The 19,949-nt window shown below is 58.6% G+C and overlaps 7 protein-coding genes across 7 annotated transcripts; 2 read left to right on the top strand and 5 right to left on the bottom strand.

The window, feature by feature from the left end:
- Positions 1 to 2,138: 2,138 nt before the first annotated feature.
- E0L32_003492 (uncharacterized protein) lies at positions 2,139 to 3,173 on the bottom strand (the record flags this gene model as incomplete). The annotated part of the gene is made up of 1 exon (XM_031137799.1): positions 2,139 to 3,173. The coding sequence occupies one exon, from the start codon at positions 3,171 to 3,173 to the stop codon at positions 2,139 to 2,141; it is 1,035 nt and encodes a 344-aa protein (XP_030998641.1).
- Positions 3,174 to 4,028: 855 nt separating this feature from the next.
- Positions 4,029 to 4,972, bottom strand: E0L32_003491 (uncharacterized protein; the record flags this gene model as incomplete). Its single annotated transcript, XM_031137798.1, has 3 exons — positions 4,029 to 4,392; positions 4,470 to 4,647; positions 4,762 to 4,972. 3 exons carry the CDS (start codon positions 4,970 to 4,972, stop codon positions 4,029 to 4,031), a joined length of 753 nt encoding a protein of 250 aa, XP_030998640.1.
- A 1,428-nt stretch (positions 4,973 to 6,400) lies between these two features.
- On the bottom strand, positions 6,401 to 9,107 carry E0L32_003490 (uncharacterized protein; the record flags this gene model as incomplete). Its single annotated transcript, XM_031137797.1, has 2 exons — positions 6,401 to 8,738; positions 8,827 to 9,107. 2 exons carry the CDS (start codon positions 9,105 to 9,107, stop codon positions 6,401 to 6,403), a joined length of 2,619 nt encoding a protein of 872 aa, XP_030998639.1.
- Positions 9,108 to 10,097: 990 nt separating this feature from the next.
- On the bottom strand, positions 10,098 to 10,991 carry E0L32_003489 (uncharacterized protein; the record flags this gene model as incomplete). Its single annotated transcript, XM_031137794.1, has 3 exons — positions 10,098 to 10,145; positions 10,201 to 10,559; positions 10,850 to 10,991. The coding sequence occupies 3 exons, from the start codon at positions 10,989 to 10,991 to the stop codon at positions 10,098 to 10,100; spliced, it is 549 nt and encodes a 182-aa protein (XP_030998638.1).
- Positions 10,992 to 13,002: 2,011 nt separating this feature from the next.
- Positions 13,003 to 15,717, top strand: E0L32_003488 (uncharacterized protein; the record flags this gene model as incomplete). Its single annotated transcript, XM_031137793.1, has 1 exon — positions 13,003 to 15,717. The coding sequence occupies one exon, from the start codon at positions 13,003 to 13,005 to the stop codon at positions 15,715 to 15,717; it is 2,715 nt and encodes a 904-aa protein (XP_030998637.1).
- A 419-nt stretch (positions 15,718 to 16,136) lies between these two features.
- E0L32_003487 (uncharacterized protein) lies at positions 16,137 to 17,481 on the bottom strand (the record flags this gene model as incomplete). Its single annotated transcript, XM_031137792.1, has 2 exons — positions 16,137 to 16,627; positions 16,731 to 17,481. The coding sequence occupies 2 exons, from the start codon at positions 17,479 to 17,481 to the stop codon at positions 16,137 to 16,139; spliced, it is 1,242 nt and encodes a 413-aa protein (XP_030998636.1).
- A 1,207-nt stretch (positions 17,482 to 18,688) lies between these two features.
- Positions 18,689 to 19,477, top strand: E0L32_003486 (uncharacterized protein; the record flags this gene model as incomplete). The annotated part of the gene is made up of 2 exons (XM_031137791.1): positions 18,689 to 18,731; positions 18,834 to 19,477. The coding sequence occupies 2 exons, from the start codon at positions 18,689 to 18,691 to the stop codon at positions 19,475 to 19,477; spliced, it is 687 nt and encodes a 228-aa protein (XP_030998635.1).
- Positions 19,478 to 19,949: the final 472 nt, after the last annotated feature.

Raw genomic sequence — 19,949 nt, 5'->3', positions numbered from 1 at the left:
GGGGCGTTCATGCGCACGTTGATATTGTCTCAGCCGGAGGTTGAAGCTATTTTAGTCTCCGACGTGACCACACCCTTTACCATCATCAACACACCGACACATAGAGTTCTAGGCTTCGACCATCGAGAGCGAAGCGAGTGCTTCAAGCTGATTGACTTGCACTGAACTGCCCGGCTGACAACCTACAATTGTGTTTATCTATGTGCGAGGGGGGTGGGTTTCTCAAATACTCATGTCGTTTCAACGGCTCCTCGTTTGAGGATGGAGATCAGGTAGTCCCGGAAACTGATCCGTCTCTGGGGCTCTGAGACAAGGGCTTTGCCGTCTCGCGCTAGCCGACCCGTCCCTTTGGCGGTCTCCAAGATGCCTGTCCCCCCTGTTCATCCGAAGTCTCCAACATGCACGACTCCAGATGGCATCCCTATCAAGCATTCAAGGCTCAGGGCCTTGTTCGGCTCAAGCAACCGATCGCTCTTCCTTGATGCAGAGTCGGAGAATTGAAACCATTCACTCTTGAGCTGTGGCAGCCTATCTGTTCGGTCGCTTGTGGCGGATCTTCACTCTATGCAAATATTGATCATAGCTGCTCCTTGGCCGGTTCACGAAATTGCCCCAAGCAGACCTGCCGGGGCCTGGGCTTCAAACTTGCAGCCACGTACATTGGCGGAGGTCGTAACTTCGAGTTCATTGCCCATCAGGTCCCGCGGTTCATTACCCCGTCCGTGCGGCAAGGCTGAGCACGGCCACTGGGACCATCACTTGCATCTCTGCCAGTCAGTGGGCATTGCTGGGCACGGCACGGATATACAAGTACTAAGGGGTGATAATCACGATCTCAGGAACTGCCCTCAGCTCCTCTTGGCACCGATCGCTCAGGCTCCATGACACAGATCCGGGAGCGCGGGGTTCGCATTCGCGCACCCCCTCTCCAAAGGAGAGGGTCCGAGCGGAGAGCCGTGCAAGTGGAGGTGATTCGATCAGTGACAGAGAAGGTCAGACCCCTTTTGCTTTTCCTTATGGCACCCTCTCCATCTCATTACTTCTTTCTTCTCTTCAACAGAGCAAAATAGTCGTCAAACTGCATTTCCTCCGCACCCTCTTGTCTCTCTGCTGTCGAACCCTGGATGTGGCGACGATCAGCGGTGTGATGTTTCCCTCTTCCCGAGCCGTGTGTGCCTGCTGCAGCTGCCCGTCTGCTGACTGTCGCCCTGCACCGCCTCGTGCATCCGCGTGCTTTGCTCGCGCTATGCATCGATGATGATTTGTCTGGCTGCGGGCGCGGGCCGCTGCTGGGGGGGGAGGGGGGGCGGCAGCAGGCCAAGTTTGGCTTGCCAGGGTCTGCCCTCTCCGAGGATACGGGGCGGCTCAGGCAGGCCTCGGGCCGTCGACTGCTTGCTTGCCGCACGCCTTGTTGGGATCTTCTGAAGATGGTTGGGGGGGGATCCAGGGTGTCCCGAGGTTTTGCTGTCCGCTTTACTGGTTGGGAAGGCCCTCCCTCGACGTGCGCAAAGCTGCGTGCGGCCTTTGCACTTGCTTTTTCTACACTGATGCCCGGCTAGTGCCGTGTTCCTTGGATTCCGGGTCATGATGGATTTGGTGTGGGCATAATTACAGGCGCTTGTTGAGATAGAAATTCTCATGTCATGTCATTCAAGAGATACATTGACCAGACTCAATGTGCCCCTGACTGATGATGACATCCATGCTGTACTCAATAGACTGCAAAGCGCAGTGGTCACACATCTCCGCTTGAGTGTGGTGTTCTCCATTGCAACGCGATCGATATCTTCACGCAGGATCAAATTGTGCTGTCCATTAAAGTCTGAGCTCGGGTATGGCACTTCACGGCTAGGAAATAGGGGTCAGGGCTAGATGTTATCTTGGTCACGGCTTCACTGCCGATCACCCTCGCCTAAACCAGTTTCTCAGACTTGGATAGCTCATAGAGGAAGAGCCAAAGAAATTGAGAGTCAAATAGTTAAGACTTCTAAATCACACAGAAGACTCCGCTGCTCACTACCGGCTGTCCTGCATGGCGCATCGTTCCATCCTGCTCGTCCGCTCCAGGAGTCGTCGCAAACTCCACCCCTCGAACTATTTCCATCACCGGAGGGCCGAAAACTCGAATTCTCTAGGTATCACCATGTAACCTTGAAGGTCGTGCCCGTCCTGCTGTACAGCACCTCGCGATCCCGCACCCACTGGAACAGGCAAGAGCCGCACGAGCTCCGCGCGCCGAACCCGTTGAGCTCGACCAGCTCGCACCGGCCGCCACCACCGCCGACGGAGGCATCGTCGTACAGGACGTCGAAGGAGAAGCCCTGCCGGCGCAGCAAGAGGTCCATGTCGTGGTTGTCATCGTCGCCATGGGCCGACAGGTCCGCCACGATCATGGCGTGCACGGCCCGGCAGCCCTCCCAGATCGCCCGCGCCGCCTCCTGCTGCTCCGCCGCGCCGCGCTCGGCAAACAGCCAGGGCTTGTGCCACTGGTACTGGCTTATGGCGGATATGCGGTGGTGCGCCTGCTCCTCCGCTCCTCCTCCTCCTCCTCCTCCCGGCGGCGGGCAAAAGACCCTGTACTCGCGTGCGGAGCTCATGCGGGCGTCAAAGGGCAAGAGATACAGCTGCACGCCGCCGCCGCCGCCGCCGCCGTCCTCCTGGAGGATCTTGCGCACCGCAGACCGCGCGCGGCCCGAGGTGACGAGTCTCGTGAGCAGATCGTCGACCGAGCGGATGGCCCTCTCGCCGGGCCTCGTCTGGGCGCCGTCCTTGGGGGAGCAGGCGTCGAGGCGCGCGAAGAGGCCCCCGGGCGGGAAGACGATCCCGGACAGCGCGGGCGCGGCGACGGCGTCGTCGAGGTCCTCGCGGTAGAGGCGGTTGACGTGGCCGAGCTGCGCGGACGCCTCCATGGCCTCGAGGAGGAGCTTGGCCTGCGGGCGGGAGAGGCTGACGACCTGGACATCTGCGGGGCGCAGGCCGCGGCTGCGGAGGATCAGGGGCAGCCAGCGCTTGAAGCTGTAGGGCGCCTCGGAGGGCTCGTTCTCGTCGTCGTCGTCGTCGTCGACGAGATCGGTGGCTTCGTCGCGGGAGTGGAAGGAGGTATTGAAGTTGATGGGCTGTGGGCGCGCGAGGTCCGCTGCCACCTCGGCGAAGGGGACCTTGGTGATTCTCATGCTCTCTTGCTGCTGCGGCGCTGACTGATAGGAGTAATGGCGAGTGGCAAAGAGGGGGAAATGATTGTGAGAAGTGTGTGTGTGTGTGACGAGTTTGGAAATTTCTTGAGGTGGGCGTTGCGAAAGAAAGGGTCTGGGTGGGTGAATGACTTTCTCATATCAGGGTTGAGTTTATGCTCCTCCAAGGTCTTTGCTCTGATTGTTGGGTAACCCAGTAAGACTGATGTTGAGACTTTTTATCATCAGAAATGGTCTGACTCCTTTTCATTGCCCCTTTGGTCATTGTTCATTCACCTGCCAGACACCGTCTTGTTTTTCATTGTTTTCACCTCGGCATCAGTGGCATATTCAATGAATCACAGCCAGCAAACGAATCTGTAAGCACAAAAAGGTTAGTGGTAACCACTCTCTCTATCCAGCAAATATGCAATCATATAAGTTATGACCTGAGAAGATATCATTTCGTTTCCCCATTACATCGTGCAAAGGTCATGTCGGCTCTGGTCATGTCAACGCTTCCGGACCTCTCTCTCTCCCTCTCCCTCTTTGAAATCAAGGATGTCTTGTGTCATCATAGGCAAGGTATAGATGAATAGTAAATTAGGCAGTAGGTTCCATAAGTGAGCTCTTGGGTAGGAGAAGTCGAGACCAAAATTCCACGAAGAACCATAGTCAGGCTCAAGTTGACCAAGCCATCTGTCCATCATCACCCATGGCTCTTAGAAGGAGAAACTACAATTACATAACGGGTTGCGACTGTCAACAACCACCAAAAAAAACGTATGTCGATTACAAAGAAGGAAAACGTTCGCCGAGTCACCAAACAACAAACCACAAGCCCCGGCTCCCTCTCCGTCAGTCCACAAGTCTGCCGAGACCAACGCCGTCAAACAACGGCATAAGGAAGGCGTCGATGCGCTTCTCCGACGCCATGAGCCGGTTGAACTCGTCCAGGCACTTGATGTCGTCCTCGCTCCAGTAGCCCGACGCCTGCACGGCCTTGGCCTCGCCCTCGTACGCCGGGTTGGCCTCGTTGTTGAGAGCGACCAGACCCCTACGCAGGACGTTATCGGCAACGATGAGCCCGCCTTCGCGAAGCAGGCGCTTCTGGCCGGGGCGCGAGCGCTCCAGGATGGTGCGCAGGTAAGCAGGGTAGCCCGACTTTTGGGCGTCGATGAAGACGAGGTCATACGGCTGGTCCGGGTTGAGCTTGGGCAGTCTTTTTGTTTGGGAGAAGAAAAGGTAGAATGCTTTAGTATCAAGGGCGCGCTGAGAGGAGAGGAGAAAGGCGCTTACTGCTCCAGGGCATCGCCGACCACGACCTCGATGTTGGTGGCGCCATACTTGGCGTAGGCGGCCTTGGCCTTCTCGGCGTAGTCCGGGTTGAATTCGAGGCCCGTGACCTTGCCCTGGGGACCGACAACCTCGGACCACATGAGGCTCGAGTATCCCATGTAGACGCCGATCTCAAGGACTGCATGGTGTTAGTCTCTGTTCTTAATCGTCTCGTTTTCCCAGCCGGCTGTGAGCCTCCCTGGTGCATGCTATGGGGCGAAGCCCGCCCAGGCCTTCAGCTCCTCCAACTCACCTCGCTTGGCGCCAGCGGCTTTCGCGAGCCACATCACGGCGCGGGACTGGTACTTGGAGATGGTAAGGTTGGACTTCTCCTCGTTGTTGAGAATGTGGTCATGATACTCGTGCAGGTGAGCCGGTAGGCCGCCCGAGTTGGTCGCGGCGTACTCGGTCACGGCCTTGGCGACCTCCTCATTGGGGTAGAGCACGGGGACGTCAGACTTCATGGCTGTAGGTTTCCTCCCAAAGGTCCTAAAGAACAAATGAGAGAAAGTCTTGTCCGAGTGTCTGAAAGATATTTCCGTCCGAGTGACCAAACGAAGGTCGTATCCGAGTGACCAATGAGGTGAATCTGGAAAAAGAAATATGTGAGCTACGAGTTCTCTTTTGTACATCTATGTCATTCGTTCTTTCTTCCCTCCAAAGCACTTGTTTTGGTTCCTGACCCATGTTTGCTCCTGGCCGTGTGCAACTGGCGGACGGCGACACAAGATGGAACGCTCGACCCGAGACCAGTCTTTCTTGGAAAAGATCTTGACAAATCTGTACGCCGCACCTTCTCTTGCTTGCCATGGCATCCCGGTTCGCAAGAGAGAGCAGTCCCGTGCTTCTATCCCAACTCTGGCGGCGCCAAGAGACTTTTGTCAAACGCTCGACGGCAGCGGCGGCTCTCCCGGTGGTACTGCTTCCCATCTCCTGATATCTCCAAGGACACCCGCCTCTAGGTCTGGCAGTCGCAAGCGAGTTCTGTTGGCGCCCTCCCTGCCGACTAATGACTAGGAATGGATCTCTCGCTCACCTTCCGTATTTATCTGGCAAAGAAGCGAAGCTGGTAGTGCGGTGAGTAACTGTGATCGACGATGAGGTAATTCCCTCCCGTGTATAACTGCGTCTATGTACGAGTTGGAGGAAGATCCGATTCTCATATTGTTATTGAGGGAGACTACCTCGCCGGTATTACCTCCGATGTCCGGCCCCGGTTTTTCGGGAGTCAAACATTCACATACGTAGCTAGTCAGTCACTCAAGTATCCCCACAGCCGCCAGACTAAACTAGCAAGGTATTGTTGCATCATCCTTCATTCTTGCTCGTAACTCCGAGAATGCGGTCAGTCGTGATATTGGGCCATGGTGCTTGAGGTTTCGTCCGTGGTCATCCGGGATAGTGTTCCAATCACTCTCAAACCTGACCATGTTTGGGACTGAAAGTTTAAGGGAGGGCAGGAATATCAATTTCACTATCAGTCCAAGAGAAATACAAAGAGTTGAGTCAATCTGAGTAAATGTAAGGAAATAAGAAACCCCAACCGAGAATTCACACTTTTCCGGATTATTCCAATCTGCCCCAATTTCCCACTCCCGTCCGTGTACCGATAATTTCCCAAGAGTTTCCCTTCCCGATCCTAATAGAGAAGAGAAAGAAGAGGAAAAGAGACAAAGGAAAGAAGAACAACACATATCAAATCCTCCAAGAGAAAAGTAAAAAAGTAGCCAAGGCCGTAGCTTGTCCCAATCTGTGACGGCACCAAGCAGAAGAAGAAGAAAACAAGGAAAAGGGAAAGGGAAAGAAAAGTAAAAGAAAAGGAAAACCATGATAATATGAAAAGGTCCATAGCCCTCCCCCCCTGGGGTCGTTACGTGCATGACACCGCACCCTTAGGCGAACAGCATCGCAAAGGCAGTGCTAGCAAAGACCACGCCCAGCGCCGTCGTGAGAGCGGCCCGGCTAGCACCGCCGGTGACGACGGCAGGCTTGGCCGACTCGGTGGACGTGGCCGTGGCGTTGTCCTCCTGGCCGTAGCCGTGCTCGTGGCCGAAGGGCCCGCTGGGCAGAGGGAAGAAAGGCCTGGGGGTGATATCCTTCTTCTTACCCTCCTTCTCCTCCGAGTCGTCGTCGTCGTCGTCAGCCGGAGGGGGGCCGCCGCTCGAGGTCACGGGCGGGCCGTAGTCTTCGTCGTCCTCGCCCTCCTCGGCGACATCGGCCTCGAAGTCATCGGCGTCCTCGGCGTCGGTCTCCTCGACTTGCTTGTCGTCCTCGGCAGCAGCAGTAGCCTCGGCAGAGTCGACGTCGCTCTCGCCCTCGGCGCGCTTGCCGCGGTGGTGCACATGGTGGACGCGGGGACGCCCGGAGCCGTTGCCGTTGCCGAAGGGGCACCCGGGGCGCGGCTCCTCGCCGGGGGCGCCGGCGCACTCGCCGTCGCTGACGCCGCCGAGCAGGTCAAAGTCGATCCTGGGCCCGCCGTCGTCCTCCCTGTCCTCGCCGCCGGTGATCTCCTGGCAGGTGTGGCCGTTGAGCGGGCAGCGCGGGTCGTCGACCTCGCGGCCCTCGTGGTCCCGGAGGAGCTTGCACCTCTGCTTGTAGGGGCACTCGCCGCCCTCGCCGCCGCCGATGCCGCAGCCGCGCACGCACAGCTTCTCGCCCGGGTAGAGGTCAAAGTCGTCGTTGAGCCAGGGGTTCAGCTCGCGCAGCTCCTCGCCCGAGATGCCGAAGCGGCGCCAGATGCGCGAGGCCGTGTCGCCGCGGCGGACCTCGTAGAACTTCTCGCAGCGGAGGCACGAGGTGGCGTGGCACTCCTGCTCCTCGTCACCGGCGCTAAATGGGCACTTCTTGCCCAGCATCTCCTGCACCTTGGCCTTCCAGCCCTCGAGGTCGGCGTCGGCCCGGATGCCGGTCGGGTTGCCGGCGCCTCCCTGCCTCTCCGGGGGCGCGAACTCGCCGTTCGGGCTGAGCGGGATGATGACCTTGATCCTCTCGCCCTTGCCGGGGCCGTGGCCCGGCTTGAAGCCGCCGTTGCCATGCGGGCCCTGGGGCTTCTCCTCCTCCTCGCGCTTTACCACGGTACGGCGCTCCACGCCACGGCGGCGGCACTGGTGGCCATCGCGGCAAGGGTTACCATTGTGGCGAAAGCGGCACTCCTCGCCGTCGGGGCAGCGGCGGCACTCGTGGTGCTCGGGGCAGCGCTCCTCGCCGCCGTCCCCGCGGTAGCGCTCCAGCTCGCGCAGGAAGTCCTCGCGGCCCCGGTTGCGGTCCTCACGGCCCTCGCCATCGCGGCCGCCGCGGCCAAAGTGCTCGCGCAGGCGGCGGATGAGCTCCTCGCGGCCGCGGCGCTCGTCCTCGCCGCCGTCGCGACCGCCACGGCCGCCGTCACGGCCGTCACGGCCATCACGGCCGCCACGCTCGCCCTCCTCGCCAAAGTAGCGGCGGAGGAACTCGTCGCGCAGGCCCTGGCGCTCGCGGCCCCGCTCCTCGCCGATGCCGTCATTGCCGCTGAGCTCGTTGAAGCGGCGCAGGAAGTCATCGCGGTCCCGGTCGCGGTTGCGGCCCTCGCCCTCTCCCTCGCCGAAGCCGCGGAAGTCGCGGTCACGGTCACGGCCGCGCTCGCCGCCACGGTCACGGCCGCCGCCGCGGCGACGGCCAGAGTCCCTGTCGCCCTCCTCGTCGCGGAGGCGGCGGAGCTCCTCGTCCCGCTCGCGGCGGCGCTCCTCCTCCGTGCGGCCGAGGCGGCCCTCGCCGGCCAGGGCGGCGCGCTCGGCCTCGGGGACGGGCACGAGGCGGCGCTCCGACAGGCACAGCGTCTGGCCAGGGTAGATGTGGCACTCCGGGTCGAGGAAGGGGTTGAAGGTGCGCAGGGCGTCGAGGCCGAGCTGGTGCCGGTTGGCGATGTCCCAGCAGGTGTCGCCCTTGAGGACGATGTAGCGCCGGTCGCACTCGTCGCCGCGGCTCAGGAACCGGTTGGGGTCGTCCAGAAGCCGGTCGTCGTAGTGGTGGCGATGGTGGTGCTCGCCGTGGTCATGGACGTGACGGTGCTCACCGTGATCGTGCCTGTGGCGGTGCTCGCCGTGGTCGTGGTGGTGATGGTGATAGTGGTGGACGAAGTACTCGTGGTCCTTCTTCTTGCACTCACAGTCACGGCGGCACTCGTGGTCGTGCTCGCCGCAACGACGCTTGGGCTTGCAGTACTCCTTGTCACTGCACCTCTTGCCGCTGGGGTTGCTGTCGGGAGAGGAGACGTGTTAGTCGATTGCTAACTCCGATCACAAGTACTGGCAAGAAGCTATTGGGGCTGGATGGGTAGGCTTACATGTCGAGGAAGGGGATGGGGATGTATTGCCGGCCGTTGGGGTCGCAGCCCGGCCTGACGCCATCGCCTGCCTCACCCTCGGCGGCAAAGGGGCATGACCCCTCCTGCTCGCCAGTCTGGTTCTCAGCGCCGGCGGCGAAGGGGACACCCTGAGGAGGCTGCTCAGCCTCGTTCGGCTTGGCCTCGACGTCACGGCCGGTCAGGGCCTTGAAGGTAAGACTAGGAGCTGGATTGGCGTTGGCAACTGCCAGGAGGGCAGCTGTCAGCAGGATGGGCCTCATCGTGACTAAGTAACAGTCAAGCAAGGTGCAAGGGGTGACAACGTCCTCTAGAAAAGTATCTGAAGCAGATAGGAGAAAGAGAGGATGGTGTCAAGGAAGCTGAACACAAAGAAGAGAGAAGTAAGCTTCGGCCGGGAAGGACAGAAATGGTGCTTGGACGCTTCTCTTATACACACTGCCAGCACTCGTTGCCTCGCTCCGAATCCCTTCTTGGTTGCGCCATCTCTAGTACGTTCCATGAGCTGTTGTGTTATGAACTATGAATGGCTGCATTGAACACGCTCGGCACAATCGACCCTTGGCGCACCGGAGACACGGACATGTTATTGAACGCAGGCTGCGACAATGCATGGTCATGACCCAGGTCCGCGGAACAGAGCATGGTCCAACTTGGCACGATGAAGCCACCGGCTCTCTAGAGCCAGACCCGATGTTGACAGTCGAGGCGGCAACGGGGACAATTCCTCAAAATCTCCCGGCCATTGCCTGGGCAGAAGGGGGTGGTTGAAAAATAGAGGACCCATCAGTACCAGACATCGACAATTCCACATAAACAACGCAACTCGCTCATCTGGTCAGGCAGTCGGCTCTCGTAAAAGTCGAGCGGGTGTGGGGAGACACGAACCAGCCCGGTGATGGAAGTGGTGCACCACATGTTGCAGGTGCCCGGCTGGCCAGTCCGGCCGAGGGCTGGTTCTTTTCCCCAATTGCAAAGCCGGATACCCTCCGTCGGGGTGAAGGGTGCATCAAGGTGTCCAAATCACGTCTGGGGCATTTCTGCATCTCAAAAGTGGTGTCAAGCAATCATCGATTCGGCGCGTTATTCTCTCATATGCTGCTCGTTTGTTGTGCGATACGCGCTCGCTGGTTGGCTTCCCCTCTCTTTTCTTTGCCCTAGGCCACACAAGTCTCGGAGGCTTTCCGCTATAACGCCTACACACCATGAACCGTATGCATCCGCCACTTTGCCCATCACGTCCGGTCAGGATCCTACTCCTCGGGTATGCCCGAAAACAGGCCAACACGCATTCGGTGGCTCTGCAAGGTGCATTGTTAGTGAGGCAGCTGGTTTGGAGATGTTTTTCCAACTTACCCATGGAAGCTTGGGTATAACCACGGCCAAGACGGCGAGGAAGTTGATGGTGAAGTATGTGAGGTCGTAGTGGGTGTAGTGGGTGCTGAGCAAGAAGAGCACGATGGGGACGCTGGTCAGAAACTTCTTGGCCGGGGTGTACTGAGCGCCATCGTCGATCTGCTCCCACATGTTGAGGTTGTCATAGGCTCCAGAGTTGAACTCGAAGGGTACGCCGCGGACATAGTGGAACATGAGGTAGGACCCAAACATGTACGAAACATTGGTCAGGGTCCATGATGTCTCCTGGGACATGCCCGGGACAATGTCGAAGAGGATCTTGAGCAGGCAGATGACGACAAAGTGGACTGCCCACGCGCCTGTGTTGGAGACATGCAAATGTCAGCATCTAGTCACTCGGATTGAGAAATACACGGAGCTAAGCAGAGCTGCGGAAAGGCCGGAAGGCTCGCATCCAGAGGTCTCGCAACATGGGCCCGCAACAGATCGAGACCTAGAGTGCATCTCAAGGCTGCAATCTGGACTTGGGATCGGTGCACGCCAAGGCCGTGCAGCCTTGGGGCACTCGAGCGAGAATAGGGAACGCCGCCGGGGATCGGAGTTCGGAGGGGGTTAAGGATTTGGCGTATAAATATGTGTGCTTGCTTACCTTTGGCGTTTACCCACTCGGCATTGCCGTTGGGGAGAGCGCCCTGGTCGCTGAGGCGCTCGAGAGGCTCGGGAGGCTCTTGGTAGACCTGGAGGATGCTGCTAGATCTCCTCCTCCGGCTTCCCTTATCGGTCTCGGGCATGGTCGGCTGGCGGTAGATGCTCCCACGACGGCGCGGCGGATCGGTGCCGGCGTCGTAAGAGACGGTTCGGGGGATGAGGATGGGAGACAGCTTGACGGTATTGCTCGGGTGTCGGTCGGAAGGGTCGGAGCGTGTGTTCTGTTTGCTGCTCCCTACTGAGACGGGGCGGGAGAAGGAAGAAAAAGGAGGTCTCGTGCACACACGCGCGCACTGATGCCGGCTCGCTCGTGGTGGTGATGATGTCACAGGAATTGCGAAGGGAAAGGGGGAAAGGAGAAGATTTTGGCGACGGGCAGACTACTCACGTGGGAGAAAAGTGAGGTTGAAGAATCAAATGATCCAGCAAAGATGATGCAGTGAATGACTACTGGTCCAAGGATTGTGTTGAGCTGGAAGCTGGGGGGGGGGATGACTGAAGCCGCAGCTCGTTGGTGGGGAGGGGGGAGAATATGTTGTCCTCAGAAGGAAGAGAGAGTCTGCTGGAATGGGTGGATGAAGAGATGAGACAACAAATCTCAAGGGTGCAGCCAGCCCGCCGAGGCGTCGCGGAAGTGCTGGGACGAGACAAGCCAGCCTGGAAATAGCCCTGTCAGGGTGGATACACAGGCAAGCGTGGGCGCTGCGCGGCCCCTAACAGAGTGGCTAAACGCCCCCTAACATGACCTGGGCAGTCCTAAACCCGATGTGCGGTGGGGAGGACTAACCGACCAGAACTGGTTCCTGCTATGTATAACTCTTCCTAAAGTGATTGATCAATGCCACTCGTGTTTGTCCTGCAAACCTGTCGGCTTGAGTCAGAATTGGTCACTATTCCCACAAAGATTGACATGTGCTTTGTGTTGTATGCGTTTGTCTCCCTCATATCGACCGAGACAGACAGTGCTGCGAAGAGAAACCGACTTTACATACTCACTTATCCTTGTATGTGTGCACATGAAGGTACACTCGCTTTGGTCTAGCCTGGCCCTGTTCCCTTTTCTGGGAGGAGCCGAGATTGTGGTCTCCTCCCCCTTTGAGGTCGATGATGGATCTGGACACATCTCCAGGACCCCTGCCATTCTGTAATGGGCTTTTACGAAGTACATGTAGCGGAGGTCATGAGCCACGCCGACCACGGTGGAGTGAGTACGCGTAGCTGGGTCCAGTGTGGTGGGGACGTGCCAGGCCCGCGGGCACCGCCAGCTGGAGAAAGAAAGATCAGTGAAGGGAGCTCGGGCCAACAGTGGTCTGGCCATTATTACAGAACTTCGTAACCTCACTGTTAGCCGAGTACTTGAATCTGCGCAAATAGGCAGTCTAATTTCACGTACCCCGATACCCATCTCAATCTCTCAACAGCAACACAGACCCCAAGCACTCGCATCATCAGCATCAGATCGAGTCCTTGCCTGGCATCTTGGCTCCTTTCTATTGGAACTCACAACTCTATTCAGACTCTCACTCCCGACATTCATTAATGAAGACTGTTGAGTGCCTGGCGCACCATGACTCCTCTACCAACCTTGGCAGCCTGACGCCGTTGCTGTTAGTTATGCGAAAGCCAAATACCCACCTGAATTTCAATGCTGTCTGATACGCTGATCGGCGATAAGATAGCCATGCCCAATCTCAAAAATTCATTTGCGATGATAACTTCATCCGCCGACAAAGAAGACGACACTGATGAGTTGAGTCGCCAAAAAAGGGCTTTCAAACACGGCTCGAGAATCTGAGCTGCTTGGTCTTGGATATCCTGTTGCTTTGCTCTCTGAGGCTTCAATGACACAACACAAGCTGTTTGTCAAGACTCAATAACATCCCGGGACTACGGTCAACTCTTTTTTGAACAACGCGTCAAACAAGAGGGCTTTCGCGGAGGACTATTCAGACTGAGGCTCTTGCAGTATCGATACACAGGCCTGCGAATTTTGAGGTCTTGGTATTGCTGTTTTGGGCCTTATCTGGCACGCAAGGGGTGGATAGGCAAAGAGACTCTCGAAAGGGGCAGGGCCTTGCATGAGAGTCGACTGTCATGTCTGGACAACCATCGCCGGAATGGTTGCCTGTAGGGCATCTTCAAGACACGGATGAGTCTGGGCAGCCTCGGTCGGCTTCCAGGTCTCTATCACCAGATCGGGCTGAGCAGTCAGAGTCAGGGGAAATATCAGAGACACCCCTTTCGTCATCGGCACAAAAGAGGCCACGCGATGAGGACTCGGGCTCCGTTGAGGAAGGAGAGGCATCTGAGAGCGATGCAGAAGACGAGTCGCCTAGCCGACCGCAGAAGCGGCAGAGAACAGAGGATGCAGCGTCTGAGGTCGAGAGTGCGAGCGCAGAGGAGGGTGAAGTAAGCGCCACAAGCTCAGAAAGCGGCGATGAGGGCAGTGAGGGTACCGGTGATGATGATGGCGATGATATATCAGAGGGCGAGGTGGATGAGGAGGGTTTGAGCCAAAAGCAACAGCAGCAGCAGCAGGGCCTGCCAGAACAGGCTTCAGTGGGTTGGAACAGCGCAGTAAACAAAGGCAGCGCCCTTCGCACCTCCTTTGGCGGCGCTTCCTCCACAAACAAGGCAGCTGCGCCCTCGAAAAAACCCGACACTGCAGCCACAAACCTTTCAAAATCCACTCAACAAAACACCTCCAGAACCTCTTCCTCCCCAAGTAGTTCTGGATCCCAAGAAGGCGCGTCCTCGACTTCCGAAACAAAGTCCGGAGCATTATCGAATCCACCCAAGGCAACGGCAGGCAGCAACGACTCCAACATGCCGATCCTGCGCTCTGGTACCAACACGCAGCCCCAGCGGATCGTTGACCGACCAAAGGAACAGCGCCAGGAGAAGAAGGTCAGCCAGGAGAAAAAGGTCATGCAGGAGAAGAAGGTGGGCCAGGACTCGGATGAGAATGAACAGAGCATCTTGATCGGCGACCAGATCTCACCTGCCACAGCAGCAGCCGCTGCAGTACTCGCTGCTGCTGCTGCTAAGCGCAAGACCCCCCTCGTATACCAGAAGAAGAAAACCAAATGGCGGCTTCCCGACTTCGTCGATACGAGTGGAGGTAAAGGCACGTCCTGGAACGCCATGATCGAGACGTGGTGCTACGATTTGTGCGCCGACAGCCGCAACGCCCGGCACGCATCGCATGTCAATGCTACCATCCTGCTCAAGGCCCTTCGAAACTACTTTGAAACCTTCAAGGAAAAGCTACCCATGGACCAGCAGATTGAGGGCAGAAATGTGATTATCGCAGCCGAGAAGAAGGGAATGCTCGAAGCCATTGCGCAGAAGATCCAGGAAGATATTAAGGCCGGCAAGAAGCCTACTGCGCCGGGTACATCCAACGACCAAGCGGCTACGAAGCAGGATGTCAAAGAAATCAAACAAGAAGCGCGTGCCACAGATGCTCCCCAACAGTCCGCGAAGCAAACAACATCCTCAGCATCAACAGTAGTAAAGGACGAGCCCAGCGCAAGCGAATGGGCTTCCCTCCTCGACGATGCACCCGCCAGAGCGCAGGTCAAGCGCAAAGACGACGGCCCCGCACCATCCCAGGTCGCAGCCATGCCCACCGCTGCCACGGCCGCCCCCAACGGTGATATCATCATGGACCTCCGCGACGAGATCGGCACGGTGCACTACCAGCTCTCGCGCGACGACGAGGTCGCCGACCTGAAGCGCTACTTCCCCGGCGTCCCCGAGAAGTCGGACTTTTGCGTCTTCTGCCACGCCTCGAGCGACCACCGCGCTAACGACTGCCCGCACGCGAGCCCGGAGTGCGTCTTCTGCTCGTCCAAGTCGCACACGCGCTTCCAATGCCCGGAGCGCCAGCGATGCGAAAAGTGCCGACAGCTCGGGCACGCTAAGGCAACCTGCAAGGAGAAGCTCAAGCAGCCGGCCTCGGAGGCCGAGTGCGCGTACTGCGCGTCGCGCACCCACGGCGAGTCGGCCTGCCCGCTCGTCTGGCGCACCTACTTCTCCGCCGCCGCCGCGTGCAAGAAGGTGCAGTCCATCCCGGCGTACTGCTACTGCTGCGGCGGCGAGGGCCACTTTGGCGCCGACTGCCCGGACAACCGCGGCCGCCACCCCTCGGGCCGGACCTACCTTATCGCCGACGAGGACGTCTGGTCCGCCGCCGCACAGGCGCGCTACGTCGACGCCGCGTCGGGCGACCAGCCCATCGCCTGGCAGCCGCCCCTGCCGCCCGGCGCGCCTCCCGTCCCGCAGGCCACGGACCCCATCGCCCTGCCCAACATCCCCGGCCGCAGCATCGTGCCCCGCACGCACATCCACTTCACAGAGGACGACGACGACGACGATGACGACGTCGCGTCCTTCCTGAACCACAGCAAGCGGCCTGCGCGCGGCGGTGGCGCCGGCGGTCGTGGTGGAAGCGCTGCCGGGGGATCGGGTAACATCCGCTTCTCAGACTTCTACCAGGGCGGCGGTGGCGGCGGAGGTGGACGGCGCGGAGGTGGTGGTGGTGGTGGTGGTAATTCCGGCAGCGGCGGCCAGGGCTCGGGAGCGAACTCGTTGCCCCCCCGTCCGCCGCAGGGCGTGCGCATGGGCGCCTACTCGTTCCGGCCGCCGCCTCAGAACGATTACAACTCCCGCGGTGGTGGCAGCTCTGGGCGTGGACGAGGTGGAGGCGGAGGTGGTGGTGGTGGTGGTGGTGGTGGTGGTGGTGGCTCCAGAGGAGGCGTATCGAAGCGAGGCAGCCGTGGTCGCGGTCGTAGGGGACGCGCCTGAGGTGTGTCGGGACTCGCCCCAGCAACGCATGCTCGGTACAGCTTCAAATGTGACCACGATGATGAATTAGAGAGTCGTCTAATTACGGACACGAGCGACTGCCATGTATGTATTCATGGCTTGTACTACAAAAAAACCTTTGTACCTGATGACTGCTGCTGCTAGCCTTCAAGGATGAGGCGAAATGAGATGAGCAGTCAAGATGATATCTGCCTCGCAGGAGGGCATCGATGAATCTCGCTGTCTATGACTTCAATGGAACTAAGTAATACGCTGCTAGAATAGCTATGAAATGGAATCAAACTTTCAGAAGCACGCTTCTTTGCGCGGTATCCTGGGATCTCTCACCTTGCTCGTCTTTCTTGGAATGAGGGGCTTGCTCGTCTTTCTTGCCCCTCATTCCAAGAAAGACGAGCCCCTCATTCCCGTTCTGATCGGTCTCCAAAAGGAGACTCGGCGCCTCTACTATCCACTACTCGCCCCTGAGGTTCTTCCTCCGCGTCCATCGTGTCCCACAGCGAGAGCTGTTCCATGAGCTCCTGGGCCTGGGCAGGACCCTCGTGGCTGGACAGCGGAGTACCGACAGGTTCGGAGTGGCCAGGCGACCGATCCCTGGCTTGAGGTTGGGGGCGTGCATCAACTACGCCGCCGGACATGGGAGCACTGACAGATCCAAGGGGGAGGCGCCCGCCAGGGGTCCAAGTTGGGGTCTGGGTTTGAGATCGGGGGCTGTGTGCCGCAAAATGGTCGCCGATCATGGGAGCACCCATGGTAGATGGGCCGCCAGGCCCCAAAGCCCTAGCTTGAGGTCGGGAGTGGGCGTCTGTACGAGACTGCAACGGCGGCCACGCACCCCGTTCCGATGCATGCTGGTTTGGTGGCTGGTCATCATCTGCTTGGTGTAGGCGCTCTAGGGTTGGACAAGATCAGTATATATTTCGCGGGAGAGGAAAAGGGCCAGTCCACAAAATGCGACGAAGAAAGGGTTTGCCGGCTCGGCTCGACTGACTTACCGATCAAGGCACCCGGAGATTCGTTTAACCGGAGCCATATCTTTGGGAGAGTTTCGACAGACACGTTGACAAGAGGCCATAGCTGCCTGCAGGCTTGTGCCTTCTGCGGCGTGTGCTCGTGCAGGGCCAAGGTTTTGATAATCGCCTGCAACGCATCGGCTCGCTGTGCTTGGGTTGTCTTTTGCAGTCTCATGGCCGGGGAGTCGAACCAGCCTTGCCGGGCAATCCTGTCGGCGAGGTACATATGCACCATTTCGACAATCGTGACTCGATTTGCAAACGGCTGCAACGATTCGATGTCCGCGTAGGCCGTCTCTTCTCGGAAGCGCTCTTCGGCGGCCTCGAGGAAGCGGAGTCCATGGACGGCAATGAAGTCGGCATACGAGGCAGCTCCGGAATATTCACCCGTGGAGGGGCCGGTGCCGAACAGGCGGCCCCAGCGGTGGCCGCCTTGGGCGAGATGGAACGGAGAGCCTCGTGGTCTAAAGCTTTTCTGCGGAAACAAGAGCTGGTTGAGAAACCACCACATTGACGCGTCGAGGGGCTTGTGTTGTCGGCCGACTAGTTCGTCTATCTGAGCGGGCGTCAGGCCGCGCAAGAAACGGAAGGAGCATCCATTGCCACTGCACTCGAACCAGTGGAAAGACTGGAGGTAGTCAGGGGTTTCCGTGATGGTGAGGTCACTGTCACAGCGGAGACAGCGGCAGGGCATCCGATGGGCGGCCTTGAAATGCTGAACGAGGGACCACATGCTAGCGAAGCTCGCTTGCTCACAGGAGCGATAAATATAGGGTTTGAAGACGTGGAATGGGCAAGCAAATCGGGACCACTGTCTTGGCTTCCCGGTCGTCATGAGACGAGCCTCTGACCAGGTCGATGAGGCGGAGGAAACGTCATTCTAGACGATTTCGCCCTGGTCTTCCTGCCCGACTTGGCCTTGGATTTTGGTCCACGCAGAGGTCCCATTTCGGGCGGACATGGAGGCAGTGCGGCCCTCCAGAGGTTGGCCCCTGTCGGTGTGAGGGATTGGGAGGGAGGACATGGCAGCGCAGTCTGAAATCTGAAGCCGGGAAAGCAGTTGTGGGATAACAAGACTTGTCGGTTCCAGGATACCTAGTGAGGGAAGCTGAAGAGCCGTGTAGATCGAGAGATGCAGCGAGTGATGCCGATGGCGATGTTGATGTTGGGAAGACAAGATGAAATATGGAAGATGGTGATGACCAGGCTGCTTTCTCGCTACTTGAGGCGACGCATGATGGATGGAAGAAGCAATGGATTGGTTCCTCAAGCTCTATATCTTTAAGGAAAGAAGGCACCAGTACAGGTGATCAATGGCAAGCACGAATCAATGATGTATCAGACACTTCAAATGTCCAACGAGTGACATCAACACAATCAGGGCACCGATGGACCTATCTGCCTCCAGAATGTTGACTTTTGGTGCAGAGACAAAAGCGATGGGCTACAACGATCAAGCGCCAAGCATTAGCATCCTTACTCCAATACCCATACAGCAATTGATGTCCAGCATCATCAATTCCATGATCAACTTGATCAGAGTTGACATCAAATGATACATCGAAAGTCGTTGACGCTGACAGCTGGCCGGAAAAACCAAAGGCGCGCATTCCGACCCACACGGCGCCCGCCCTCGCGGCCAATGAGCAGCGCGCAATTGGGCATTAGCGAGAGCATTGGAGCTCTGCTGGCTTCCCTCGAGCCAGTGCAGCCGGCTAGCGCCCTTTTTCACCCATCCGGGAGGCGAAAAAGCCGGCAATCTGATCGAAACCGCAACGTCAATCCGTGGGGTGGCTTTCCTTTGACCTTTCCAATCTCTCGGAACAGCCTCGCCTCTTCTCTGGACGACCAACGGGTTGCTTGCCATCAGTCTCGTCTCTGCAATCGACCCTCCACACGAGATTCGGCTCCGGTCCAGCGCACACACACACACAGCAGCCATGTCGGCGTCTCTGCGCACGACGGCCTCGGCCGCCTTGAGAGGTTTGTTTTGAAGCCCACCACCGCGCCCCCTTCCCCAATTGGCCCCAGGATGGATGGGCATCAATCGACATCACGCATGTACTGACAGTCTGACCGGTACAGCCAAGCCGACCACCGCCCTCCTCCCCTTCCGAACCGCCACCGCCGCCCTCTCCTCCTCATCACGGAAGCCCTACGCCGGCCACGCCGCCGTCGTCGGCGGCTCCAACGACCACACGGGCCTCGCCCGCCGCGAGCGCAAGGAGGTGCCCCTCGCCAGCCAGGAGCCCACCAAGGGCGTCGTCCAGTACGCCCTGACGACGCTCGACATCATGGCCAACTGGGCCCGCCAGTCGTCGCTCTGGCCCATGACCTTCGGCCTCGCCTGCTGCGCCGTCGAGATGATGCACCTGTCCACCCCGCGCTACGACCAGGACCGCCTCGGCATCATCTTCCGCGCCTCGCCGCGGCAGTCGGACGTCATGATCGTCGCCGGCACCCTGACCAACAAGATGGCCCCCGCCCTGCGCCAGGTCTACGACCAGATGCCCGAGCCGCGCTGGGTCATCTCGATGGGCTCGTGCGCCAACGGCGGCGGCTACTACCACTACAGCTACAGCGTCGTCCGCGGCTGCGACCGCATCGTCCCCGTCGACGTCTACGTCCCCGGCTGCCCGCCCACCAGCGAGGCCCTCATGTACGGCATCTTCCAGCTGCAGCGCAAGATGCGGAATACCAAGATCACGAGGATGTGGTACCGCAAGTAGATGGAGGCTGCTGCTATTGCCGCTTGCGTCATTCTGCTCTTCCCAGAAAGACTTGGACTACAAGGCGGTGGCGCAGAGGATACGATTTTTAAGGACCGTGTCTCTTTGTGTCGGAACGGCAACCTTTGGTCGTGTGCCTGATGGGTGGTGGGTCGACGCAAGAGATGGAGGAGCACAAGGGGGCGGACTGTGACGGTGCATCGAGGTGATCTCTTTTTCCTTTGTTTTGGCATATGTACATACTCGATCGTTTTCCAGAGAGAAACGCCCCGCACGCAGGTTGCGACGCGGAGGAGCTGTACAAGTAGGGTTTGCGATCCGAGGAGGCAAATACGAGAAACAAAAATTCCAGCTAATCCCGCCTTCTCTACCATTCTGATTGCTGTCCAAGCGAGGGTTATTCCAGGCATTAGTGACATGCCAAGTCATCCCTCCTTCCTCGCTCTTGATGTGGTGACCTCGACCTGCTCCT

This window comes from Thyridium curvatum (genome assembly GCF_004353045.1).
Source record: "Thyridium curvatum strain D216 chromosome Unknown NODE_15_length_556224_cov_80.126021, whole genome shotgun sequence".
Taxonomy (NCBI): Eukaryota; Fungi; Ascomycota; class Sordariomycetes; order Thyridiales; family Thyridiaceae; genus Thyridium; species Thyridium curvatum.
This window is presented reverse-complemented; position numbering and strand designations above follow the sequence as displayed.